This window comes from Enoplosus armatus, chromosome 19 (genome assembly GCF_043641665.1).
Source record: "Enoplosus armatus isolate fEnoArm2 chromosome 19, fEnoArm2.hap1, whole genome shotgun sequence".
Classification (NCBI taxonomy): domain Eukaryota; kingdom Metazoa; phylum Chordata; class Actinopteri; order Centrarchiformes; family Enoplosidae; genus Enoplosus; species Enoplosus armatus.
This window is the reverse complement of record NC_092198.1, coordinates 6237802-6257828: the sequence shown is the minus strand read 5'-3', so window position 1 is coordinate 6257828 and position 20027 is coordinate 6237802. Positions and strand designations below refer to the sequence as shown.

The following is a 20027-nucleotide window of genomic DNA, read 5'->3' as shown; positions in this document are numbered from 1 at the left end:
ATTGTATACAATGAATATGTAACGTTAGTGTGGAAATGGGATTCAGTGCATATAAGCTGACATATTGACTTGTCATACATACCGCTCAGTTAAGTTTCCCTTGCCATGCCATGACAGTCAGCCAGCCAATTATTTTATTATTTACACCTGTGTTACTGTGCTGTGTCATGAGACACATGTGTCATTTTCCCATGAAAAAGGCACATGGGTGCATGCTGGCTCAATGACACGTCTTACTGGAACACTTACATGGAAAGGTGCCATCATTAATTCATCATTAGTTACCCTAAAGTTACACTTTTCCTGTCTGCTGTGAGAAAAGGCCTGTACTACCTTTGTGAATCATATTTAACTCTGTTTTAACTATATCAGGAAGCTTGTCACTCATTGTTGCACAGGACTGCACGCTAAATTGTTCCTGCCATGTTTTCCTTACAATATAATGCAATTCAGTACAAAACCACCACTAACTGCTGCCTCAAAAGCTACCTTGGGGTTGCCGAGCTGCTGCATTGAATGGCATTAAATGTACAGTGTGATGTACAGGTGTTCATGCATCTTACCTGTTATACACACAAACACAAGTTAATGGACCATCTTGATCAATAATTAAGGAGAGGGAGTATAAATCTACACTTGTGTCTAGTCTTAATAGTGTCATCCCTGGATGTAACATATCGTGACACGTTAGCTATTATATTTCTAATATTGTGTAAACTGAGCAGCTTCCTTTTAGCCTGCTAAAGACGCTTTCTACAAGAAGAAGCTGAAATTGTAACTATATCTTACTGAGACAAAGTGAAAACAGATACTCTCTGATGATACCACAGGTTTCCTTTTCCCTGTCACATAACAAGCCAGGTGACAGTAATGCCATCTTTAAAATGGAACACAAACACACATTTTTTTATTTTTCAATTCGCAGAACAAAATCACCGACAGATCACTTGGAACGCAACCAATTCCCATTTCCTTGTTCCTGAAAAAAAAGGTGCAAATGTGTGTGTGTCATGAGGGATTTTCCCCTCCATCCCCAGGTAGTGAATGCAGCTGAATGGAGGATGTTTGCTTCCTCTTTATAAGTTACCGACACATTTAGATAATGACTCAGTGTGGTATCACGATCAGTGATTAGCAGGTGTTGAATCTTATGTGTGCGGTGCCAACAGGGGTTATCTTATAACATTTTCTCATGTCGTTTTATAGCAAAAAGTCCCCGTCTTTGGTTGCCATGTCATAATCCTATTTTAAAAGCTATATTGTTTGCGACATAAGCACAGATGACATACATGGGAGTATTTGTATTTAACCACTCAACCACATTTCTGAAATATGACACAATCACACACCGTGTATGCAATAAGGTACTTTAACAACAGACTGTTAATCATCTAAATATTAACGCAAAATCCAGTATTGCGAAAAGGTTTGTCCACTCCTGCACAACTGCAACTATTCCATCTTACTAAACAGTGCTACAGAGGGATAAACACAAGAGTTTCCAACGTGGATTTTGTAACTCCAAATATAAGCAGTTTTAAGATGGCTTTAGAAATGAACCCATCCTACATTCATTGTACGAGTTTAGATGATTCATTTTTATAGAACATTATCAGACGTATTCTTAGCCTAATTAGGATGCTGTCTGAGTCAAATAAATGCCCTAAAAGGCTTTCCCTCATGCCGCTGCCCCTCTGTCCTGATACATCTCTCCATCCTCCCCCCTTTCGTGTCCTCTTCCCCACCTCTGCTCTCTCTCTTTCTCTACCCCCATGCTTCCGTTGTCACTCCACAAAAGCACGGCTCATTCGCACAATACCAGTGCAGCGTTTGCACACTGTATTCACATTTGAAACCAGAAAGACCCCCACCCGCGGCTCTAAGAGAAGAGGCGTGGGGCTGATTTCTGGAGTGCGGGGGGATCTCCACCATCTATGAAAATGCTTCTTTTTTTTCAGCCACCAAACCGCCTGGCTAATGTTTTCCAAGCACAGAAGTTTCAATGTTAGGCAATATGGGAAACATTTAGTATGATGAGGCCGTTCTTTGAAAACCCTCAGAACCTAAAATGAGACATAAGTAGTTTGAATCAAACATTTCTTTCCATAACAAGGGATGATTTTATATGAAAATTGTTTTTTAAATGCATCTTTTTTTAATGTCATTTTGATCTTTATTTTGTTTTTGTTTGATGTATTTTTTTCCATCTTCAGAAAAGGCTAATTTAAATGCGTTTTATATTCAGAAACAAAATAAAAGTCCTGAACAATTTTGGAAAAAGACAGCAACTAAAGAATTAGATTTCACAAGAAGTTCAACAGTTCCAGAAAGAACTTCCTTCCCATAATAATTTAGGGTTCATTTAATGACCTTTATTAGCTCTATATGTTCTCTTTTTATTATTAATATTGATATATATTTTTTAATATTTGTAATAGGACATAGTACAAAATGTGACAGATTAGACAGATATAGATGTAACAGAATTTACAGACAATAAAACAAAACAGTAAGACAGAGGTTATGATGTTTATCAGTTGGTATTTGTATGTGTTTACATGCATGTATGTGTTTACATGCATGTATGAAAGAGTGTTTTGTAAGTGTGTCCTGTATTCACATATATTCATATAAGTGGAGGAGCGTGTAGGTATATGCGAGGGGGAGGAAAAGTAAAATAAGTAAAACAAAAATAATAATAATGTTGATAAGTAAGATACGATAAAAACAAACAAAAATAAGAAAAGGAAAAGAGGTGAAAAAGAAAAAATACCTATATACGCACATATAACTAAGTTCTAATAGTTTTAACAGCAGCTTGGATTACGCAGGGGTTCAGTCAGAGCAGCCTGGGAGGAGACGACTGTACGAGTATTTAGAATTTCCCAAAAATATTTCTCTGAAACCGTCTTTTGTATTTGGTTTTCTGTACAAACCATGTGCTCAGAGCCACTGCATGTTTTTTTTTACTCTAAAAAGCATGAAAATATAATAATTTATCTTACAAAAAAAACAAATATTCATCATATTTCACAGCACACATGAGGAACACAGTTTCTAAGAAGCTGGTTGCAGCGCGCAGCTTCTAGGAACAGCTTATCTGAAGTGAACTAAAACGCAGACTGATACAAAAGTGATATAAGTCTGCTGAGCTGTGTGCAATAGCAAATTATCTGGTGGTTTGTCATGTTGCAAACACTCCAGTGGTTGCACAAGTAGCCCCAAGGTGAGCTGCAATTAGTGGTGTCACACTTAATGCTTAAGGAAATGCTCGAGGTATGAGACTTAAATGGAAAACCCATAATGTGATGCAAATAAATTGGAATCTTGTCATTCAGGATTGGTTGCATGAAGATCTTTAGGCTGGTGTAGTGACATTGGAGTTTAAGGCTAAACCGCCCTGGTACTTTACACAGATTACCAGGTGATTTTATGCAACAAGTGTGGTTTCAAAAGAGAGGGTAGATAAGTTTTACTCTGCAGCACAGAACAGATGCCAGACTTTGAGAAACAAATCACACCTGGTTTATATTTTGGATAAGACAAGCCCCGATCTCCTGATCTAATGTCCCACATTATTGGCGTTTGATTCTACTGAGGCCGGAGAACAGGGAAAACAAAACTTAACTGTAGTTTACTTCTAATAGAAAGCAAAATAAAGAAGAGAAAGCAAATGCAAGGTCATAGCTGGATTTCATCAATCAAACTGAAAGGAAAATTTATGTTATAGAAACTCTTAAGAAAGAAATTAGCCCAGCAAGGTGAAAGGTCATCCAACGCCACCTCTTCCTGCTAGCTCAAGCTGCTACAAGTGGTAGCAGTAGTCTTACAAAAACAAATGATGCTCGTCTGTGACATGGCTTTGTAGCATTGAGATTTGATCACAGTGCAGGCAGAATCGAGATAATGAGAACACTTATTAATAACATGCATAAATGCGAAGGCCTCAGATGTCATGACCACATGTTACCACGGTCTAAATGGGGCTTATACTGTATTAATTGTTGAGGCAGGGGTGAAACTGATAGTAGAAAATGCAGATTTTATATTCTAAGGGGGTTTTACAGCAATTTGGTATTGCTTCATAAAGTTGGGGGACTCCTAAAGGCAGGCTTTTGTGAAAAAGTCTCAAGTGAAAATTGAGTATTGTACTGTATTTAACGCAGTGTAAAGTTGAAATACTGGAGCCGTTTATGGTGCTTTATCATCTAAACCAGTGGGTCTACCAGAGTTTTACCTGCTGCTGGTGAGCAATAATCTAAAGTGCATAATGAGCATTGGCAGTACTGGTGTTGTGGGCCACATGACTGGACCCAGCTTGTGATTCTTCTTTGACTTTAGAGGCGTTTATGTCATGTGGTTGACGGATCATAGTGCTTATACAGTTGCAAGGGCTGAATGCAAGCAGCCTGCCGTTAGCAGAAGTCATGGTGATTGTGCAATTACACTGTGTGTTTTTGACATGTGCTCTTTCTGCTTTTTTGTCAGAGAGTGCAGAAAGTTGTATACTTTATTGCATGCACACTTGGTGACCTCTAAGTCCCCGTTTTCGCACCCTTGCTATGCCATCAGTACTCTTCTTTCCAGTAAAAACCGAGTACATGAATTGACTATATGAGTGGTGAGTAAGAGCTGACTGGGGCCTCATCAGCTGGTCTTTCGGAGTGAAACATATATGAACAGGTGTCTGCGGTAACAATAGAGCCAACGTGGAATGAGGGGGGATATCCGTGGTTTTAACCCACATATCCTACTATAAATGTCACTGCAAAAAAGTCTTAAATAACCTACACATGGTATCACTGAGATAGACAGAACACAAATGATATTCACAGACGCTGAGTGCTTTTAAGTCAAATTAGATGCACTCCCTGTCTGCACACAGCCTGTAATGCAATATAGATATATAAACGTGAAGAAATCCACGTGGCTGAATGTCAGAGTGGTGGGCGAGATCAATAGCTGTTTTAAACAGGCCAGCTTGCCCCCAAATACCTCCTAAATATAACCTCAAAGCTGTCCTGTAGGAGGGATAGATTAAATGAGATGCTATAACTGTGCAATGTCGTTTGCACCTGAAAAAGTGCATAGACATAAAATAGAAAGCATGTTAAACACATGTAAAACTCCAAATGGGGGCTTCAAACAACAAAAAGCAACCTTAAACTTCATATTCTCTTAAGTAAGTCATCCGCTTGAGGAAGTAAACATGTCTCACTCCGCTGTGCCACAGGGCAGCAGGAAACCCAAAACCTCTTCTTCTTTTTTCGAAGTCTATCTGTGTCTTTTGAGGCTGACAACCTTGCAGAGTGTCTCTCAGTACTCACCGGCAGGCGTATTCAGACAGGCCTTAACTATCAGGTTCTACTGGTACGCTTTGTCAGCCGTGCCTCATGCCCCGCTCACTGTGCAGTCAATTATGCCTCATGCTGGGCTGTCTCATTATGTGTGCCTTTTAATGCCCATCATCTGATAGCGGTGGGCAAACTAGACATGCAGGGTTTTACTCGCGCACTGACAGCAAGCGAAACTTTACTCCTTGCCCTCAGGCTTTTGAAGCCATATCTTTCACTTTGCTGAGGCTCAAACCAGAAGCATGCAAGCAACTCATTTATGTGCTACAACTTTATTTAGATGATTAATTAAATCATTCTTTTAGTTCACAGTACACTCTTCAGTAATGCTGCAGACTGTTCCTGTAAACAAATGTGTGTGTGACATTAGGGCCTGCAGGAAAAACTTCAGAGCTGGCTGTTCCCGTTTCCAGTCTCCACACTAAGGTAAGTTGGCTAAGTTTTCCTGTAAAGGGCATTAAGACTGTCTGTATCTATCGTCAGTATCTCCATCAACGTGGCACTTCTTCCCAGCCAAATTAAAGTAATATCCTGCAACTGGAAACTAAAGAGATTTTCCAGGTACAGGGGGATGGCTGATACAAAACCTGGAAAACCCATCTACAGAGTAATTTAGGGGGCGAGCAGTTCCTGGTGGCCTCTGTAATAACAGAGTGGAATCAGTGATCTCCTGATGGTTTAAGAAAAGAGGAAACACCCTGCTGCATTGCAGCAATGCCAACTGTACTGCACAGCAGTGGCCAAACCAACTGTGCTTTGGACCATTACATGCATGATGATGAAAGACATACATCAAACCAATATGTGAAACGCCAACAAGAACAATAATACTGTTGTTTTACTAAATATTGGGCAATCCGGGAGCAAGACCGTGGCTTGATAGACACGCTTGTGGCGCACTGGGAGCGAGACTGTGAAAGGTCCAAAAAGCGTGACTCATTTTCTGCACACTACTGTACGCCTATAAAAATCCCCCCTTTCACACACTTATGCTCTCATTAAGTGAGTGTCCACATTGTCCGCAAATGGAAAACATGCTCTCATCGATCTTATTTGGTTATGTTAGCTAGTCAAACAGGATTAGAAATATATGTGTACATTCAGTGGTGTCAGTCACTTCAGGGAATGCTGGGGGAATTTGGAATGAGAAAACTTTCCCCCAAAACAGATATGAATGTGTGGGATGGTTAGCCATGATGCTATTTTGTGTTCAGGCAAAACATGAACTCTATTTAGAGATGGAATCCAATTCATAATTTAACATTTTCAGCACCTAAATAATGCCTTTTCCCTTAAATCCTTTGGTTTCTTCCTCCCACTCCTCCTGTCTGCTCTGCCTGTTCTTTCATGCTCCCCCCACATTCCCAAAGTGAATTGCATCCAGGAAATCTAGCGGGGATATAAGCTTACATGCAATATCCTCAGTCAAGGAAGATTTATTACTAGCTTGAGGGTACGCTGGATCTTCATGAACTGCCCCACGACAATTCGACTTTCATTTCAGCAGCGAGATGTTATGAAAGACGCAGGAATGTGCACACGGAGGACTGCTAGAGTGGAATTTTTTTTTGCTGGGAATTTCCCACAAGTGGATATTTGCGCATGCGTACAGCGCCGTACGCATGTGGCCTAGATGGAGCGCCTGTTGTCTGACTGACTCAGGTGTCTCCTCTTGAAGAGGTAAACAACAAGAGTGTGCCAGGTGAGAGGTGCCAAGAATGCTTCATGTTTGGGTGTGAGAGCTTTCTCAGATCAATTACAAATATTCAGTAGTAGCTGGGAATGTTCCCTGCTCAAAAGGACATGCTGTACTCCAAATATAATGCATACTCTTTCACACCCCTTTTGTAAACTTCTTTTAACTTAATTTGGAGTTATTTTAATCAAGGGGCTTTGTGCATTTCAAAATAAAGCTGCACATACATGTTGGAAAGCTGCTTAATTTGGAGAAGTAGTTTCAAGAAATTAAACTTAAGCTTGAACAATGTGCACTCGCTGCAGCACTGTGTTAAAAGTGCAGTTTTTGCAGAGGTGGCAGACTACTGCTGACCTCCAGTAGCACTGTTACTTAGCGGCTGCATCTCTCCCCTTCTGAAATCCCCCAAACTTTCCCTCCGCCAAGTCTCTCCTCCCAGCCGCCAAGATAATGGTCTTTTCAGGCCTCCAGTGATACACACTCTGCTGTGGATCCACCGCAGCTGGTGAGCTGGCTGCCCGGTGAGTAGCAGTTTGCACCAGCCATGTGTTCCGCCTAATTGCTTTTCCAGGGTAGAGCAGAGGGCAGTGTTATAAAGACGAGGCAAGGAGGTTCTCCGAGGATGGAAGAGGAGGCGTGCGGGGAGGCTTCCTGGCCCAGATGTGTGCAGTAGCAGCCGACCAGTCGCACATCTGCAACCATTTGAACTTACTGGGGGAATTCCTCTCTCACTGCGTGTCTCCATATATTTTGTCCCGCTGAATCCTCAACTCGGGACAATGAGTTGCCTGACTGCCTCCCTCTGTTCCTTCCTCTCATATTTCCCTCTGTGTGTCATGAGCCGTTTCCCCCACAGACGCACAAACAGGCTGGTCTGGTAGCGACTACAGAAGTCGTGGGATCCTTTTTGTGTTGAGGACATTTAAAGGGAGGATGAAAGAGCCAAGTTTTTCTGTAAATATACAGTACTGCGCATGAGGCACAGACCAAACAAGCGCTTAGCTATGAGGCTGTATTTGGACATCATGTGCTTTGAATGCACCTCACCACACATGATCTCACTATGACAAAGATGCAAAGGTTTCAGCCACAGGCGCTTAATCAAAGCAGCGAGCAGGAGACAGGCTTCAGCCTGCCAAAAGAGCCTCTGAAAATGTAAATAGCAATTTCATTTTAACAGTGCTGGTAAGTGGGTTAAATTTAACAAAGGGCTAAAAATATCTATTGTTTTGCTGCTGCGTGGGTTGGCCAGAGCACAACAAGAAGCAGCGAGTTTCCTCCAGGAAGTCTGGAGATTTCCTTGTATTAGCATTTCAAGATTCTGGACAAGATGTTCTGATTGACATCAAGATGCACTTCAACGCTTGACCTCCCCTGGGAAAAAGCATTCTTCTCATCGGTCGGAAGCAGTTTTTTGGGACGTGAAGCATCAAAAGCATCAAGCGACACGTAGGGCTGGACCCTCATCACCCCGTCTATGAAATCATGTTGTCTACCGTGTGTGTTTATGGTAAGGTGATGTCTTCCCATCGCCCCTTTGATGTTGGCCGTAAGATGACATTACCACTCCCTGAAGAATCACTCACCATTTACTTTGAGCTTTGCCGCTGATACTCCTTTTTGCAGGTCATAGGTGACTGGACACACCCAGTGTTGTCATATTCAGCAAATAGGATGGAGTGAATAAAGGTTGTGTTTAATACAAATACACACACGCTATCTGAAACACACATATGCAGTCTTAAACAGAAGGACAAGTGCTTTATTTGGTATGTAGATAACGAACTGACAGAAAGCTACACTATAAATACCAGGATTTATGTTCACCTTTCAATATTAGTCGAACTGTCTAACTATAGAAATGAAAAGTCTTCGAGTTTCACATGGGTTTTTGTGCTGTGCCTTCTGCACAAGCCGAAGCTCAGTCCAGAGGCTCATGCAGTATATATAGGGACAGATTATATGGGATCTGTGGGGTTTATTGCCCATCCTTACCCTTTGGACTAACATATCACATAACATGTATCTACTTACGTCAGACATACATATCCACTCATACAACATACATACAATCCTGTATATTACATCTAACTTTGTGTATATTTATAGAATTATTGTGTATTTATTCTCAATAATCATCTATGCAATTCTAATGAAGCACCTTGCCATACCAATACAAGACAATACAAACTTTAAATTCTTATTGTATATTATTTCCAAGGGGCGTTATCAGTGTGCTCAGACCAAAATGCCTCTCGGAACATGTGACGTAGCAGCAGGCTGCTAGGCTAGGTAGCTAGTTCCAACATCCAATGGCTTCTAGTTCAACATAATTCCCAGACGTTTGGCATGACATGATTTAAAAGCCAACACTTTGTACGTAACGTGAACTACCGTCCAGTTCATTTAATGCTGACGCGATAGCAGATTCAGGACTTTCCACATCAGGGCCAGCCATCTTGTTTACAAAAATGCCTCAACGGCGCTCCTCTGTCAGTCATCGTATCGGTTGGAAATCTGTCTGAACGGGAGGGGGGCCAGACGCATCTGCCAGAGCAAATAAAACATGAGTTTGCAAATCCGTCTGATTCCCAGGCTAGTATGGAAGAGCACAGAGTAATGGATTGGGAGAAAAAAAACAACTTATTTGCTCAGGTCCACTGTGCTTTGTGCCAGTCTGCGACCTGCAGTGCAACTCTGAATTGGACTGGACTATATGCATCTAACTAATGTCTTAGACAACACTAATTTGATGCTAAAAAACATATGCATTTTAGTTTTTTTTAGTTTTTCATTATATTCTGTTTTGAAAAATGAACAGATTTGCCTAAGGGGGATGCAACGATTAAATGGGGCCCTCCACAATGCAAATTCAAATTACCTCAAATGAGGACATATGTAAAGCAGATGATAATTCTGGTTTGCCTTTTGCTCCCTGTGATACTGTCTATTATCATTACTACTTTTCTATGTTCTTGAATGATTAAAATAAGACTATTTCAAAAGGTGCAGTCCAAAGAACTAGTGTCCCTGTGCTGTTATTTTTTGTCACAGATGACCGCAAGCAGACCTATTTGTCATTGACTCAGAGTGGGGCTGACATGTTTACTGCTTCCTTGTTTCAAACCGACGTGTATATCAGATGTGAGAACAGGAGTGACAGACACAGAGGTGCTGCTCTTTACAGAGGAAAGTACCTAAAGTATACATCTGGACCTCAGTGTCCTTTGCAGCGCCATGCTCCACCCATGCAGGCACATTATTCTGCAGAGGATGTTTCACTACCGTTTTGCTCTGACCAGCAGTTACATAAGCCATTCTGAAAAAGGGAGCAAGGCCTCCACCCTGCAAAACAAAACACCCACTGACCAGCCAAGGTTTCTCAAACAAAGGCCAAACCCGACTCACTGCTACTTGTTCCAAGTGGAAATGACATTTAGTCCAGGGAGTCAAAGGTGGACAGTTTGTGACAGCTAACGTGTAGTAATTACATACTGTATACTAGAATACATGTTCTTTTCTTTTTTTTCAACTTTTGAATCCACTTGAAACGTGCAGGTTTAGACATTTTCGTAAAAACGTGTTAAGATTCAAGTTTAAAGCTCTGGTTCTGGTCAAAGACATGTAAAAGCCCCCAGCTCTCTGTGGTCGTTTTACATATCTTTGTAGTTGATTTGTGTCTCTTGTGGTGGTTTTGCATCTCATTGTAGTTGTTATTCATCTCTTAATGGTAGTTTTGCATCTCGATATAGTTGTTATATGCCTCTTTTCAGTTGTTTTGCAGCGTTTTGCATCTCTTTGTGGTGGTTTTGTGTCTGCCCCTGCTAGCCCTGGCCATCCCTCTGGTCTCACCCCTGTTAAGTTACTTTTATTTTGATACGGTTTGACTGATAGAAGTACATAAAAAAGTGTGAAATGACTGTAATATAATGTTGGTATATGGTTTTTTGTGAGACTATGATTATCAGTCACTTACGTATATCAAAACAAATCTGGCCAGTTTCGCACTGGGACTTTTCACAATCTGCTAACATCCATCCATCGTGACTCGTGTCCAAAGGAGGAGGAATTTAGAGATTGTGATCAAGGACACACTGCATCCACTGGTTGATAGTTGACGAGGACTTGAGTCATAATGTGCTTGACAATCACAGAGAAAACACTGATAAGGATGAGATTCTGTCCAGCGCGTCTATCGATCAAGGAACTGAACTGACTCATGCATTCCATTTACCTTGCAGACAAGTTCCTCAGCAAGGAAATGTTCTAATTTCTGCAGAAAGATGCACTTCTACTTAAAAGGAACATGCTTACACTCAATAAGATTCACATATACAAAGTCCATATACAATCTATCATAGAGACAGCTTAGGACAAAAAAATTGAATAAAGACAAGACAAACATATTTAAGGGCTAAACAACAACAACAGCCAAAGCGAATACTTAATTAAAAGTGTACAGCATTTGATGGAAAAGAGCAAAAACAATATATCTATACAGAGACAGGTTGCACGGAAGTTCAATGGCCGGGGTTGGCTGTTGAAATGATCTATTAATGGTTCAAGTTAGGATTCAGAAGAACATCTTATAGATGTGAAAATCATAAAAGGAGTTAGTATAAGATATCTGAACTACAGTGAGAGTCTCGTCGGCCAAAACTACGAGATGAGACAAAGACAAATGTTTTCTACTGCATCTGATGCAGTCTTTCTTTTGTTTTTCAGAGGAGAAGGACTGAATACACATTGGAAAAACTTGCAAAGTGCATATATGAACTCGAGGCACACCAGCCAAGTCTGGTGTTAATTTCAAGCCCTGAAAGCCCCCCTTTTCATCTGCATTTAATCCAGCTTTCTCTGTCTCTTTTTTTTTCAAAAAAACAGCAGGCCAGTCAAAGCATGAACTGTACAGTATAGGTGGCGTAGGTTCACAGGTCATATTGTGTTAGCATTGTTGTCACTGTAGCAGCCACCTGTGCTAGCAAACGACAGCTAGTGCCAGGGACTTTCCACAACCCTGTGTGTGTGTGTGTGTGTGTGTGTATGTGTGCATGTGCATGTAAAGTACTTCTTTGACAGTCAAGTGCACTCTACTTTTGGGTGTGTGCATGTGTGTGTTTGGGTGTGTAAAGGGCAGACTGAGTGAGTGAGTGAGCGGAGTGTGAACTGCAACAAGTGTGAGAAGACATGCAGGGGAGCTTTTGCACTAATATAACAAAGATCATAATCATGCATATACGCTGTCATCTGTGCATGTAAAAATAAATGTGTCTGTGTGTGTGTTGAACGTATGGGACGTTGATTTTTCATTGCAAGCTGTGGCTGCAATGCCATTTTAATGCAACAAAGGATGCTCATGTTTCAATGAGGAGATGCATGAGCGTATTCAAAACTCTCAAAAGGCATGCAAACCTAAAGAAAAGAAACTTGATGCTCCAGAGCAAAGCAATCCACAAACTACCATCTGACATGTGCTACTCCACTTTACCCCAAAGGGATATGTCTTATCAATAAAAAAGCCAATGTACTGCCAATGCCAGAGTCTTTGTCTCGGTGTAAACGGGCTTTCTGTGTTTTTAAGCCATAGCCCACGGAGGAAGCAAAGGCTAAGGGGGTGAGACAGGAGACCAAGCAGTGCTGGAAATCCCCTTCCCTCTGCGGGCCTGCCTCGTCTTAGACACACAGGGCCTCGCTGAGGCCCACATCAAAGGGGCTGCTGCTGTTCTCATCATCCTCCCTCCTTCTGTCTTTCTATATGTCTCACTGTCTTTACCCCCTCACCTCTGCCTCTTGTTTCCATTTGTATGCATGTCTCTTTTACCTCTGAGGAGCAACTCTACTGATGTTTTAAAAAGGTGTCTGCACCTCGAGGACATTTGACTGTAGGGGTGAAACATGCCACTAAACCTGTCTGGGTGTTTTTGGGCCATAAGCCAGATAGGTAGTAGGTTCTGTTCTGCAAGGGCGTCTTGCATCTACAGCACAAACTGTACATATGTTAAGTGTTAGTAACTTGTAATTTATGACTACGCTGCATGTGCAACCTAATTAAGAACAGAGTGGGTGTCTCGGCACATGTGGCAGTCAGGTGTGGTCGAATACATTTTTAGGACATGTGGTTCGACTTGTGTGCCACTTTGAGTAAACCAGAAGTGAAAATGCTTGCTAAACTGGTCTCCCTAGAACACTAAATACCTCCTGTACCCCCACCCCCACCACTCAAAGCCCTCAAAAATGTCAGGTATGTTTGGAGCAGCAGACAACTCGAGGCCTGCGCGTGGACACATAGGACACACAGGCAGCGGGGGTGGGGGATGAAAGTTGAAGCAAAGTTTGGGACGGACCCTTTTGCTCACATGAGGACACAAGCTGGTGTGCAGGCGACTATTTGTGCTCACACACACACATTCATGGCTGCACCAGTAAACACTAAGTCACAAGGAATGGCATTGTGAATTCTCAACTCTGGATTTTCCCTCTTAATCACTGATTGCCTGATGACTGCTGTGTGTCTCATGTCTCCCAGGGGGAAGCTGGGTAAAATCAGTTTCCTCTCTGCTGACTGTTGGTTATATTGACCAACTCAGTCAAACCCGTTTTTCATCATATAATTCAGATTCCAAATTTAAATAGAAAATAAAGATCAACATGCATTTCATGATAGATCATTGTTCTACTATTCTCAACCTGATGTGCTTTACTTTCACACTGCCAATCATACTGTCAGGGCAATTTCCCCCCCCAAAAATATTAAAATGATTTAGAAGCTCACTCCAGAATGAGTTTATTTACATGCATTGTTTGAACTTGAATAGTGCTACTGGCCCGTGGTAACCCCAGTTAGTCTCTCCTGTTAAATCCAATACTCCCCTCTAGTGGCCGGACGAGGGACAGCAGAATTTTGCCTCTTTTTCTCGACCAACCAGTGATGAAAACAAACTGCTAGATAAAATAAATGACTGGATGAATAGAAAAGTAGTGTATAAATACGTGGAAGCAAACGTGTGGACACTATATGGATACATTTGGGGTCTTGCAGTCCTTACACTTTCCTACAAATCACAAAGTTAATAATGCCTCAGGCCCTTGCCTGTTGTAAATGATTAATCCTGCATATTTTATTATGCCAGTTCTCTTTGGACTGACACAGCTGAAATCAACATAAAACAGCTGCTTAGTCCATGATTTGGTTTAGATTTGGTCCATGATACAGAGCTGGCTGTTGGCAGACGGTAAAGGCACTTTGTTGGTTATTGCTGACAGGCTACTAACCATTAACCGAAGTATTCAGTCCGACCAAACCCCAGAAGTGTTAACTAATATCTTAAATATATCAGATTTTGTGAACAAACAACTCTTGGAAGAGTCCGCAACGTTTAAAACCTGTAACAAAAATTCCACCTGAGGCTTTAAGTATGTACATAATTGGCTCAAAAGCATACCGATGAATAATAAAGATAAAAATTGCCAGAAGGTGTGTATAAAGGATCCAAGGAGTCTTTTAATTACGCCATGTTTGGAAGAAGACTAACTCGGCCTCGCTTTGAGGCTCACGTCTCAACTGATACTGAGCAACGGCTAAAAAAAATATGTCAGATTGGAGACAAGATTATATACACCAGCATGATGAATGATCAGCAGTGTTTCATGACACTGCGTACTTGGATGTGCAGTCTCTCAGTGAGCGGTGTTGTCTGTCAGTCTGGCGGCCTTGTGTGGCCCGTCTGTGACATGGACTGACTTCACCATGTGACTATTAGAGATGAGCTGTCTCATCGTGGCACCGCCGCAATGATGCGGTGCAGCATGTAAGCTTCCACCAAATGGAGCATCATCCACCAACAGACTCTGCCTTCACATCGTGTTTGGGAGTTTGCATAATTTGAAAGATGCCAAGTGTCCAAATATATAATTTCCCAGACTGTCTAAATGACCGGCCGGACAGACCCCAAAGGCTTTCTTAATCATGCTAAAATGGAAACTTAGCATTTATGTCACGCTCTGAGGAATCACTGCCAAACATTTCCATCATTAATCAATTAGTTTAATACTGGCCAACTGGTTTATTTTGTATTGTTTTGTTTCAAGCCCTATTTTTTTTTTAATGTCATGAAAATGAGTAAAACCACTTTGGAGACAAGTTGAGTTTTTGCCTTGAAGAAAATGAGGAAACAATGATATTGGGACTTGACAACAAACTAAATGACTTGTCAAATTCTGGTACCATAATCAGCACAAACACAAAACCCCCAATAAGCAATAAATAGAAAAATTAAATAAGGGGTTATGTGCCGGACAATTTCTTGGCTTGAGCAATAACTTCCTGGAGTCTCTGCAGGTTGACTGGCTTAAAATTAGCATGGCTAATCTGCCTCTGCTTGTAGCTTCACGTTGGCTGTGCAAACATGAGAGTGACGTATCAAACTTCTCGTCTAACTCTACGCAGGGAAGTGAGTGAGCATATTTCCCAAAATGTGAAACTATTCCTTTAAAACAACTGAAAAAAACCCTGCAATGTAATGACACAATTTAAATGTTTGTTGAAACACTTGAAACAATTGAAGAAGTTGAAATAGGGGTTTTGGTTCGTACTGGAAACAGGTTGAAATAACCGTACAGCACTGACAGATTTTTAATTTTAAAAAGACCCATAATCATTCACAAAAATGGCTTGATGAGATGGTGTACAAACCCTTTTACTCAACCAATGTGAAGTCACAATAAAATGCAAACACTGTAGTGAGACATGTGCTATAAAAAAACAATTCTTATAACAAATTAAATGCTGTAACAGTAATTCATGACCGTGCCAACCTCTTTGTGATTCCAGTGCTTTCCACTATGGCATGTTCTGCATGTCAGTAGTGCTGAGGGCGTGACTGCTGTGGAGGTCGTTCTGGACCACAGAAACCCACTCTGGCCCGAGAATGGACCCATTGTGCAGCAAGTGGACGGGGTCTCTGACCTCAGAGCAGTCTGCGCACACAGCAACACAGGCCCTTTGTTAGCAGTGACAAAGACAATCCCTGACATCACTCACACTGTAGCGCCACTATGAGTCTCTCCGCGAGCAGACAAGACAGCAGCACTGCCAACATTGACTTAGGAAAATAATAAAGATGTTCAATCTGTTCGGGTTAACCTATGTTGAGATGTTGAACTTCAATTAATATTTTGACAAAGAGACGAGCATAAAAGTCAGACAATAACTCTGATTTTATTAACAGTTCATTACAGTGTTACTTACTATATCAATAGAAAAAAATGCTTAAATTAAGTGCTCCGTCAGTTCAGTAAAACAAATACATGAATATCAAAAATCGTGCTTAAAAACAGTTAAAAAATGTAAGTTCGCATGTCTTTATACAGACTTAGTGTAACAATGCTCCCTGCCATTATCAAAGGCTTACACCCCACATCTACTATGTGTATGTCCATAGCAGATAAGGCAGATAACAAGAGCAACATAGAACACATAAACCCGTTTTCATTGTTTTTGTTTTTTTTAACAAAATGTCAGTCAGGCTCGTGGTCCACAGATGATTTGATAACCAAAGGCTAAATCTGCTCAGTGCTTCCACACATCAACATCGAGTGCAATACAAGCTTCAATAAGCATTAATACAAAAAAACAAAAACAAAACAGAAAGACACTGGACGGGTGAGGGAGTGTTAAAATGGCCAGCTCTTTGGTGCAGCCAGGCGTGCTGGTAGAGAATGCACCAGTTTGACCAGATCTGGACAAAACAGCTGTTGCACATGCATCAAATATTTCGCTGAATTAAAAGCTATTTTCACGTCTTTTCAAACACTTTTAAAATCATCTTCAAAAGGTGTGCTTTGTCCAGATCTGCCACTGACTTGGCTGTATTGGTGATTTTAGGCACAGTGTCCGGTCCATCGGAGGCACAGGGGAGCAACATTTAACCTTCACTCCACAGGTAACTTTCAAATCTGGGAGGCTGGTGTAACAACTCATAATGCATTAGCTGCTGGATAAAATGGAAGACTGAGTAACAATGTGAGCAAAGCTACGCATTCGCAGATAAATTGGCACATAATGTAACATAGTCTGACTGTTTTTCATAACCCACTTCTAATTTTACTCATTTTAATGTATCCAAAGATCCAAATATGTTGCTCCTTTATCCAGCAGTGACTTTATTGGTTGCTACAGTTGCAAAGGGACACTTAGTAGACAGAGGAGTGACTCCGCCACTACTGTCCTTGCCGAACACCACAATACAGCAGCACTGCCCATCTAAAGCTGTGTTGTACGCAAACCAAACGGTGCTTGGGGAAACAAGACAGTAGTGTTCCTTCTTTAACAAGCAAACAGACATCGAAGGCGCAAAACGTCCGTTTCTAGGGGTAGGTTAAGTTGCCGTGACGATAGCAGGGACGCTGATGGTGCTCGCGGGTGCCCGATTTTCGTTCTCGATCTGATAGGACACGTCAGGCTGAGCGGCGGCCACCTCCGGCTGGTCTGTCGTGGCGATTGCTTCGTCTTCATCGTCCTGAGACTGCTGGTCAAAGGAGCGTTCTGCTTCCTCTGACAGGCGGGTTTCCTCTTTCTCCTCCTCCCTCTGACACACACACACACACACACACCAGAGAGAATTACATCAGCTGGTGTGCACGAATATAAAAATCACATGGATTCATAACTGCAGAACCTCAGTGCAACATACCTCTTTCTTCATCCTGTAGTACTCATCAATAGCGTACTGATACTTGGCTGATGTGATCCCAAAGAGGGAGGCCATCCTCTCGCCCAGGTAGTCACAGGCTGGAAAAAAATGAGGAGCAATTGAAACTGCAGACAACATTTCTGTGAATTAAAGAAATAAAGTCTTCTTAAGACATTAAATATTCTTGTTCCAGTCCTCTGCTGACTTCACAAATGCTGGGTTTAATGTCAGCAGCATCAATTATTCAGATTTTGTCTAAATTTAGACGGACAGACAGGTCTACAGCGTCACTAACATAATATATCATTTAAAAAACATCTTACATGACATTTTCAAAATAAATTTGAGTTTGAGGATTGATCTTAACCTAAGAGACGCGTGTTTAATTGTTCATAAAGTAGGCGCCTGCGTCACAAAGCAAGTTCAACTCAGTCTGGCTCTTTCTGAGCTAACTGGCCTCCCTGAACCTGACAATGCTGATCCTGGATCAGCTGGCTCAGTTCAGAGTTCTTGATTACAAGCCAATCACATGCAACATCATCAGAGCCGCGAGACACTCGTGGGGAAATTAGATCACTGCAGCAGCAAAAAGTGGTATAAAGTGATAGAAAATATATACAATATAATCACATGAATGAAATATAATAAGAACATTAAGGAATTAAATCAAAACATTAGTTGTGATCTGATCCACTGAAGTTAACCCGCCTCGGAGCAGGTTAGCAGCGCAGGATCGGTTACCACGGTGATCTGTCAGGCTTTATGATACCAGAAGGCTCGAGCCGAGCTCAAAGATGGATCATCTTGCTTCACGATACAGGTCCACGGACCCTTAGATTGTAAACAATGATGTTAACGAACAGACCTGAGATGGTGGATGTGGCAGCTCTCCACATGTGGAACCAGAAGTATGGACCCCAGGGCAACTTTGACTGCAACACACAAACGTACAGTCAAGAGGACACTTACATTTGTAAAGGACTACATTAGTGTCCCCTTATTTGAATTATTTGCAGAAAACACACATTCCTTGTCCCTCACACACACACTGTCCTCCGTCTATCATTCCTCTTGTCCTCATTTAGCTCCTTGTACACCACACACACAAACAAATTCCCCCGTCCCTCCACCGTTCCTCACCCTCACCGCATCGACCGGGGAGGACAGCAGGTCTTTCCTCTCCGGCTCCTTGTCCTCTCCCTCCTCCTCGTCGGTGCTGTACTCCTCCATGGTCTCCCCGCTGGAGAAATGGATGATCCTGCGGGGGACCTTCTCCCTCTGCTGCTCCTCCTCTCTCTTGTCCAGCTCCCCCAGCTCCACACTCTCAAAGTCTTTACCCGGGTTGGGGCTCCGAGTCTGGGAAGACACCACAAGGAAAAATGAACACAGTGTGTGTTATTATGGGACCTCGTTATAAAGGAGACAGTTTATCCATGCGGCTGGACTAAAAGGCTTGGCATGACTTCATGAAAAAATATGTCCATTTCTAGTGTAATATCACGAGCAACCACACCGACATGACACAGCTGACAAGTGACAACAAGCCACAGGCACTGGGCGGCATCATTAGCTGCACACAGTGAACAAAACGTTACCGACAAAACGTAGTGATTGTAAAAGAGAAACCTGTTTACCGACCTGCTCCACGTCCATGGTCTGTCCTATCGACACATTCACGTTAGTGAGATACAGTGATATATCGGCCATTGTCGCCGCCTTCTTTGTACCTCTTGGATGCTGCTCCTACAACAACGCCTCTCCTCCGCACTGCCAGACCCGGAAGTGCCGTGGCGTGCACCCCCCCCAGCCCCCCCCGTACGTAACGTCCATAGAGATACACCATGTTGAAGTTAAGCACACTGTGTGGTGGCAGTAGCAGCAGTGCAACACAGGTAATAACGCTAAATTTGAATGCAATACTTTGTGTTTTATTTTATGAGTACATTTCACACACACAAAAAATAATGCCTGCTTAACTGTTATAGGCTAAAAGGGTTACGTACTGTATCATGAAGAGTTGTTTGGTGAGTATTCATCACATCCTATGTATTTCATTTAATTAATTTAATTATTTCTTGTTTTAGGACACAGACGCTCATTTCTACAATACATATTGTACACACACACACACATATATATATATATTTTTTTTAGGTTTTTAGGTAGTTAAAATCAGCTCCCCCTCAACCAATGCACACATGAATGCATCAGTGACACTGCAACACTCCTACAGTCTATAAGACTTGCACCTTTACTTGAGTAAGATCTTGATAGCAGGGCTTTTAC

At 41.8% G+C, this 20027-nt stretch overlaps 1 protein-coding gene across 1 annotated transcript; it reads right to left on the bottom strand.

Annotated features, from left to right (window-relative positions):
- Positions 1-17426: 17426 nt before the first annotated feature.
- Positions 17427-19472, bottom strand: LOC139302474 (protein FAM177A1). Its single transcript, XM_070926181.1, has 5 exons — positions 19380-19472; positions 18882-19097; positions 18607-18673; positions 17742-17839; positions 17427-17636 (listed from the first exon to the last, which is right to left on the bottom strand). Exons 1-5 carry the CDS (start codon positions 19446-19448, stop codon positions 17427-17429), a joined length of 660 nt encoding a protein of 219 aa, XP_070782282.1. The 5' UTR covers positions 19449-19472.
- Positions 19473-20027: the final 555 nt, after the last annotated feature.

Coding starts and splice junctions, on each gene's coding strand:
- LOC139302474 (XM_070926181.1), bottom strand. CDS start 19,448: ATGGCCGATATATCACTGTATCTCACTAACGTGAATGTGTCGATAGGA. Junction 18,674..18,881: donor CCCCGGTCGATGCGGTGAGG/GTGAGGAACGGT, acceptor TGTGTGTTGCAG/TCAAAGTTGCCCTGGGGTCC. Junction 17,840..18,606: donor TGCCACATCCACCATCTCAG/GTCTGTTCGTTA, acceptor ATTTTTTTCCAG/CCTGTGACTACCTGGGCGAG.